Below are 8,880 nucleotides of genomic sequence, written 5' to 3' on the forward strand. Positions count from 1 at the left end.
ATGTAACAACAACTTAGATTAAATGTATAGTATCTATATATTATTAAAACAATAGGAATCCTAACCTTTTAAAGCCCTCCTCAATATAAAGCTATTTTTAAAATTTGACACATAAGTTTTTATCCTATGTGTCATTATCACATTTTTTTGACAATATTTATCCATTATGTATTAAATAAAAAAGATATTTATATACAAACTTAAGAAACCAAATCCCTTATATTTAAAAAACAAATCCCATATGCAAAAAAGAAAACTAAAACCGTATAAACTTAAATATGAGTTTAAATTTTTTATATATCTTTTTTTTTCCCTGTAAAGGCAATATTCTGTATCTAACTTTTTTGATCTTGGATTCATTTAATCAAATCGTATATTATCAAAATCATTTCATTATAAGAATTTAAATATTTCTAACTAGATAATGATATCACAATTTGATTCATTGAAGTTACGGGTTATGCGGGTTCATTTCTTTCACGGGTAACAATTGTTTTAATAAAAACATAGGTTGTAATTACAATTATTCCTAATCAAATACGATATTTAGAGCAAATATGCAGCCGATACTGTCAATCTCATTTAAACTAATTTTCACTATCCAAGTAGTACAACACCATTAGGTTTCTAAATATGTTCAACTAAGTTCAATTTTTTTTTTTTGTATTTAAATGTTGAACATTATATATATTATTGATTTCAATGTCAATATTAAAACTTTTAAAAAATAAATTTAATATCCGCACATCGTGCGGGTAAAAAACATTGTTGGTACAAAAATGAGTTATCCAACTATCTTTATAAATTATTATTGAGAAAAAAAAAAAAACTCTCTTTATAAATCCTAAATAAACTACTCGTACTACCATAATATATTTTTGTATTCATTATTACTATATATAGATATAGATGTTGATTTATAATCTTGTCTTGGCCATAATATATTAGCCCACAAGTGGGGACATGTAAGCACAACTTAGTTTAAATATTGTTTCGTATAAATGAGTTATCCAATTATCTCTATGAATTTTTGAGTTAAAAGAATTCTAAAAAAAAAACTAGTCCTACTACACTGATATTATCTTTACTTTCATTATTATATATGGATATGGACGTCGATTTATAACCTCGGCCATAATATATTAAGTCCATGAGTGGGGATATGTAAGCACTACTTACTATTCTTTTATATGCAAATGAGTTATCTATCTCTATCAAAATTTCGATTGGAAAAAGAACTCTATAAATAAAAATAAGCTAATCGTAGTATCGTATACTAGCATACTACCTTAATATATTTTCAAATTCAATATCATTATACTAGAACGGTACTCGCGTAATACGACGGTAGTAGTGCGGCGATAGTGTGATGGTGGGAGTTGACTGTTGGTGATGGAGACGGCATCGATTGGTGTAAATAATTGATGTAAATGTAATTGATATAAAAGGTTAATGAAAATATTAAGGGTATTTTGGACAATTTCTCCCATGTAACTTTCAACATGTTTTTTTTTTTTTTTTATAAAATAGTTAGACAATTCTCCATGTAATTTTCAAGGAAGTTTATTTTATAAGAGTGTATAAGATATATATATATATATATAGACACGGACGCCGATTTATAATCTCGGTTATAAACTTATAATATATTGGCCACGAGCGGGGACATGTAAGCACAATTTAGTTTAAATGTTTGTTTTATACATTAACATTTGAAAATTTGTTACTGTTCAATAGGTAGTAACCAAGCTGCATACAGTGTTAATCGATTTCGGTTATGGATTTTACCGTTACCTTTGAGATTTTGCATTTAAGTAGAGTTATCATATTGTTATTTGTTTTTTTCTTTTTATAATTTACTACTAAAAGATGTTCTTATTGTTAAAACATTAAATAAGGAAGATACTGAGAGTCTGAGATACATTGATGTAGTGTCAAGCTTGCTATCCGACTTTGGCTTGCCTTACAAAACCCATGAAAATATACAGAAAGCAAAACTGTAATTACTAATTAACACATGCTTGATAAGGATCGTAAGTTTTTACTAAACCAAAACAAATGTCTGCTTTAATAGATTGGGCCAACTCAAGTTAGATCAAGTTGGTTTACAAGATGGGAAACTTAAGATAGTTCAACAAAGTAATGTCATTTTTTCTGAACTTTCTGTCCAAGTTTCAAGCAGAAGTTTTTGATAAAATTCATACACCTCTCAATTACCACGAAAAATTGCCACCATTTCATGCATAGTTATTGTCGTTTCACACACTCTTCTCAATGACGATTTTGTAATTAGTCAACTTCGTGAACATATTATACCCCAAGTTCCTTATGAACAAACAAATAATTAAGGGAAAAATAAACACATTCTACCGAAAGTTAGTTTTCTCTATCCACAAGAAGGAAGGTGGAGAAAATTTCGACTTTGAAAGAAGACATTAGACACAAAACTTCTACCGAGGGTTTTTAGTTTCTATAACCTATGAGGTTAGCCCGCCATCATTTTATATTTTTCATTTCATCATAAATTCTAATCGTTTACCAAACTTCAATCTAAGAGCCAAAAATATTTAATTATCTAAAACATTTTTCCAATTACAGTTCATTTTATCTGGCAAAATCTCAAACAACCAAGTGAATTTCATTTCTTGAATCTTTAAGTTTCAGGGACCAAATTTGATATCAAATGTGAAATATATATTATATCTCAAATTTTGCAAGGACGGTACAAAAATGCAAACATTCTACCAAAGTTTTCCCCACTGAGAAAACTCTTATTTTGAGTTGAGATTTAGGATCACAAAAGCACTCGCCCATACTCTAACCTGTAAGAGCAGAGTTGAGAGCACTATGAACATCAACTCCAATCTGGGCTTCAGCTTTGTCCAGATCTGTTGATGCAGAGCTCAGCTTCTGTGTGAACTCACTCAAACCCTTTTGTACTTGAGCTGGATCAATTCGGTCAATTGGAACAGCCTCAACAGCCAAAATATCTGCATAAGAGTTCGAGTGCACAAATGCAAAGCCACTGCTGATGAAGTATTTCTTCACATCATTACCTTCGTGGACTGTGAGGAGGCCTGGTTTGAGCTCTGCAATTGTGGGAACGTGTCCTGGTAGAATACCCATCTGCCCGGTTGTTGCTGGAACTATCACCATATCAACCTGTAATATCACAAAGATAAACTTAATACCGAATTCACATTAAGACAAGCTTCAGTTGCAACATTGAATAACTAAGTAGCAGTTATGGCATATCTATAGTGGCAAGACGGGCGGCTCGAGCAGCTTGAGTAGCTTGTCAATATAGGTTGGAGTGAATATGGCGACTTTTGTGAAGGTTGAAAGAGGTCAGTTGGGGTTGAATTGACCCGGCACACAATAGTTATCTAAGACTTGCAGATCATTCAAATAAAAACTTTGATTTTACGAAAAAAAGCAATTTAGGAGGTTTTATTGGGCGAGCTTTGTTCTGTTTGACCTTTCCCACTTTAACTAACTTCTTATATTCCCCAATTGAATCTTTATAGATAAAAAAAAATAACATGAATTGACCTGTTCAAATGTAAATAAGTCAAAATTGCCATCTCTAAGAAGGTTCAATTAGCAAATATGTTGTTTGATATATCCTGATTCTAATATTGATACACACAGATATACAAATAGCATTTCAAGTAATATGCTTTAAACAAAACCAATAAAAGTTTTGTCTCATTCATGTTGGGGTAGGCCAGAATTAAACCCAAACAAAAAAAGTATAGCTACTTACCAACTATAATAAATACCTAAAATATCATTTTTACACCAAATTAAGTGCTTAACTAGATTATTTCAGGGTCCGAGATGTTAAGTGAGCACTATAAACTTAAATTTAATTTGATAGATCATATGAAATTATGAATGTATTGCAAGAGAGTGAATAGGCGAGCCCACACCTTTTCTTTCTTGACAAAATATAAGGGGATATACAGTCAAATATTTTGACAAGGGTAAGCACAGTTGAATATCCAGCATTACTTTTAATTTCTGTCACACTTCAGAATACACCGTGAATCGTAAAATAGTCATGCAGAATGTATTTTAAAAATCTTTTATGGGAGCCTGGGAAATTGCTGAGATGAAAGAAAGACAACAAAAGATTAGGCTACTAATTTCTTCCATTTGGGGTATATACCTTGATTTCTGTAGTAGACTGATCAAAGAGTGGTGTTATGGGCAAAAGAAAACCCCGAATGTACAATACCAGAAATGGAAGAGAACAAAGCTAGATAGCTATTTCCGTTAAGAAAATCTAAAACAAGAACAACAAAACTACCTTGCTGTGTAATCAGCTTATACCCTTTCAAAAATGGGTTGATTTACATAACGTCGTCCCCTTTATCAAGGGTTGTGATACATCAGAATTTGTTTCAAATGAGTTAAAGTTGATATTATAAAAACAATACAGGATAAAACCATATGATACGTCACCTACAGTATTAGAATATGAGCCCTCAATTCTGTTTCTATATTAGCATTGTATTCTGTAAGATGAATGCTTTTAGTCGTTACAACCTTAGTATTTTCGTTGGTGGATAAAAGCTTTTGAGTTTTCCATAACATGAAAGAATTACTCAGTGTTATATCACATAACTAGACTTAATCAGAAATTGTATCAAGCACGTTCCATCAGATAGCTAATACTCTGTATATAATAAGACATAAACTTAAAATCAACATAAAACCCAAAGATGGATCATTTAGTACATAGAATTAAAAAAAAAAAAAAAAAACCACAAAAATGTAATACAGCTTAATAGTTCATCAACAAACTATCTTAAGAGTTACGAGGATAGTATGCTTAGATTGACACTTGAGGGAGACTCAAACCGAGTTTGAATATATGTATAAACAAAATTAATCTGAACTGGAGAAAATCAACAGATGTCCAGATAATATCGAACTCACTTCAAAACTAGACTAAGCTTGTGATATGAATCAGCTTAGAAAGTAGAGGGTGTGAAGTGTCATTATTTAAAAGTTAATTTATTAATTATAGTAATTTCTTGTTCACCAAGTTTAGGGTTAACTAGGGCTGCTGGGGCGTTTATCCAGATAGGGCTACTGGGGCATTAATCCAGATTATCAATAACAGCCTACTTTGGCTGGCTTTCTTTGTGTTATCCTCTGTGTTTTCTCGCTTATTTTCTGTTTTATCGGTTAAGACATATCAATTGGTATCAGAGCCATAGCTTCGGCAAACCTGTGGCACTAGAAAAAAAAAAATTTGTTCGTCTGGGAAAATTCGAAATTCCAGCTAATATTCACTGTGGTGTTTGATTTGGGGCTGTAAGAAGACATCAACAAATCAGATTTGAGGGAGAGGAACGAATCAGACATGAGATCCGTGATGCGAGAAATCAATGCATTATGTCAAGAAGGTACAGTTTCAGATTATTGTAATGCCTTTCAATCTTTGTTGAAACTTGAAAAGGGTTAAAATTTATGAAGAATTGAGCGAGTATGGTGCGATATATCTCTTTACGGTCGGTCTTGAACCAAGAATTAGAGATATATTAATCACATGGCATCAATATTGTTGTCACACGGTGGAAGCTGTGATTTCATTAGCCTTAAAAATAGATGCTAATGAACTACAAGATTCGTTTTCTCCGTTTGATCCTAAATCTTCATTTTATATAAAGGATTTGGTCTTTGATTTTAAAACAAGTCTTAATGAAATAATGGAAGGTAATGCATCATTTATGGACGGTCAGATTCAAGAAGTTAGTAATGAAGATTTTGATAGTAATTTTCAGCAGTACAGAACTGCTACAGATGCACAATTAGCCGGGATTGACCAAACATCAGTGTGGCTGACTGAGACAATCGAGAAGAGTAAGGAGGATGCAGACCAGAAACATGTTGAATTATTGGTTTTGTTGGGGAATCAACAGCATAATAGACACCTGGTTTTCCAGCCATTGTCTAGCCCACCAGCAAAACCCGATAAAAATCATGCTGAATTATTGTCCTTGCTGATGAATCAGAAGAATAATAATCAACTTTTGTCACATCCGTTTGCTGCAAAAATAATGGCAATCTTGATGAATCCATCTAAGTCCAAACAGCTCCTGTCACGGTCAAGGCCGACTCAGCCACAGTTAACTTTGACGAAAGCACCAGTTGGTCCCTTCACTCATGCTGGTAAGACATTTATACAGCCTGAACTCCTGAAGTGCCGGTGGCCAGAAATCCAAGAGAAAGAAAGATATGGGATCCTGGAATTATGTTCGGCATGATTTTCAAGCAACACCTTGAGGACAAGGTGTTTTTGGGGCAGGAGTAATGATATGAATCAGCTTAGAAAGTAGAGGGTGTGAAGTGTCATTATTTAATAGTTAATTTATTAATTATAGATTATAGTAATTTCTTGTTCACCAAGTTTAGGGTTAGACAACTTGGTTAAATAAGGCCATTAGGCCACATCAGACGCGCTCATGTTATCATAGTTGCCTAGAATTACAAGACACCACATCCAGACATTTTTCTCTATCCGTTAACAAAAAAAAATATTACCAGATAGAATTTGGTTTGGTCAAATGAAAACACATCAATCCTAGCCCAATTCTTAGATATTGTATATCTCCCTTCCCTTTATAGTCCAACACTCCAACCAGTTTTTCTCCTTATCCTCCTCGCTGCTTCACTTAAACCTCTCACCTAATAAACAATTGATGCAACATTCTGCCACATGTGTAGTGCTATAAACAAAATACTTGTCATCCCATATGCGGAGCTCATTATAGTAGCACAGATTCAATTAATAACGGTAATATACTAATTTCAGGATATGATGTGGAATACACATGTCTAGGTTTACAGAGCTGAATAAACCTCTCACTGAAATACATCATTAAGCGTCCTATTTAAAAGCATAACTAGAAGACAAGTACCTATTAATGGGGCATGTGGCATGGTAAGAGGGCTACGGCATTAGCAGCTTCACACACAGTTATGAAAGTAGTTATGCACTAGAAGAGACTGCCATTTAATCTCTTGAAGGTGTGAAAGTGTCAGCTACTGAAAACAGAGGCCTTCTTATGATCGCACAAAACTGCTAGTAATAAATTATAATCTGGCACATGATCACTACGGTAGGGTAGGCCTTTTTCTTTTAAATCTTTGAGGTTTTGTTTTGATACTGATAAAGACCTTCTTTGTTTTATCTATTAATCAACTCATAGTGAACCTTTTTTTTACAACAGCAAACTATCCTACTCCTAAAATAAATGATCGTCTGAGATGGATCCCAGGACTTCCGACCCCCACCCTTACCAACCTAATCCACCCTAATATGTCAAAAGTGGGACTTGAACCCGAGTAGAATACCCCAAGGTCAAAAACCTTGCCAATGGGCCACCAACCCATTGGTCAAAGTGAACCTTTTATCTTTCATCTCTTATTCTATTTTTTTCGTTTGGACCATTCGAGTGCTTACAAGTTCAACATTTAGCATGAAACTAGACCTTTAAACACTATATAACAAAGTAAACCCTTAGCCCAGAACATACAAACAAGTAATATATCACATCTTAATTTTAAGTGTTAAAAAACTAGCTTATTTTGGTCTGTTTAATTCTGCCAAGGTTAGTTTCACAAAGTTTCAGTCTTGTTTCAATAACCATCATGTTACAGTTATACTAAACCAGAAACGATCATATATATGTATAAAAGTTTTTGACAAAATAGTGCTTCTATTACATTTTGGTGCATAAACGGTGTTTAAAAATATTAACGTTACAAAAATCGTGATCTCACGATTGGAAATGCGGTTTGGATTTTTTATAAATACCCTTAAACCACAATTGCTATATGCGGATTGAGCATTTCAGCACACTTTCAGAATCCCCATTTAGGAGATGACTATTTTCATAACAGCATTGCTTCACATCATTTCTATACAAAAATGCAAAAACAGCAATATTTTGTCAAAAAAAAAAAAAAAAATCTAAAACACCTTACTCATATATTCATGTATAAAATGTCATTTACAGTACTAACCCTAACATACAGTAAGAAATGATAAACAAGCTAACAGCTTTATTACTAAAAAATAAATCCACAAAAGGAAACAATAAATTACAAAAAATATATAACAATATATATATATATATATATATAGAGAGAGAGAGAGAGAGAATAAAAAAAAAAAAAAGAAGAAGAAGAAATACCTCTTGTTTGGAAAGTTCAGAGGAGTAAGGAAGGACGAAATTGACAGTAAGTTTAGAGGGCAAAGAAGAAGGAGTAGGTGGCCGTGGTTCCATAAACTGGATCGGAGTTTTTGGTGGATCCATATTTGGGGCTACTTTTTTCCATGCTTCAACGAAATCGTTATCGCTGGCGGAAGCATTGGCGGAGACCTCGGTGGAGTATGGACGGCGGATGGTTGTGGTGGCTGCCGCGCCGGTGTAAGTGGTGGTGGATCTGGTGAGGAGACGGTTAGCTGCTTGACGGAGCATGGTGGTGGTTGATCGGAGATGAAATGTTTGATTTTGATTGGATTTGGAGAGGGTTGAAATGGGGGAAATGAAAATGCAGGCAACTTTTGTAGATTCTGTTTGGTTGTTATTTTTAGGGTAACATTTTTACTTTGTTTATTATTGTTTGTTTTTCTATATTCATATATAGGGCAAAAAAAAAATAACAGCAAAATGTTTCTTTTTTTCTTTTTATGTGAACATTCAAGATTCAAGATTTCATTAAGATAAAAGCTAACAAGAGACTAGAGATACTAGCAAGTATTAAAGCGGAAAGTCTTTAATACAATCAGGACATAAACATATAAAAACAAAACAAAAGTTAAACACTAAAAGTAGACTATTGTGACCAATCAATACGGGT

General features: G+C 33.2%; 1 protein-coding gene across 1 annotated transcript; it reads right to left on the reverse strand.

Annotated features, from left to right (window-relative positions):
• Window positions 1–2,622: 2,622 nt before the first annotated feature.
• On the reverse strand, window positions 2,623–8,625 carry LOC122595838 (ATP synthase subunit delta', mitochondrial-like). The gene is made up of 2 exons (XM_043768294.1): window positions 8,211–8,625; window positions 2,623–3,162 (listed from the first exon to the last, which is right to left on the reverse strand). Exons 1-2 carry the CDS (start codon window positions 8,496–8,498, stop codon window positions 2,818–2,820), a joined length of 633 nt encoding a protein of 210 aa, XP_043624229.1. The 5' UTR covers window positions 8,499–8,625; the 3' UTR covers window positions 2,623–2,817.
• Between the last annotated feature and the right edge of the window lie 255 nt (window positions 8,626–8,880).

The sequence above is a fragment of the Erigeron canadensis genome, chromosome 4, assembly GCF_010389155.1.
Source record: "Erigeron canadensis isolate Cc75 chromosome 4, C_canadensis_v1, whole genome shotgun sequence".
Classification (NCBI taxonomy): Eukaryota; Viridiplantae; Streptophyta; class Magnoliopsida; order Asterales; family Asteraceae; genus Erigeron; species Erigeron canadensis.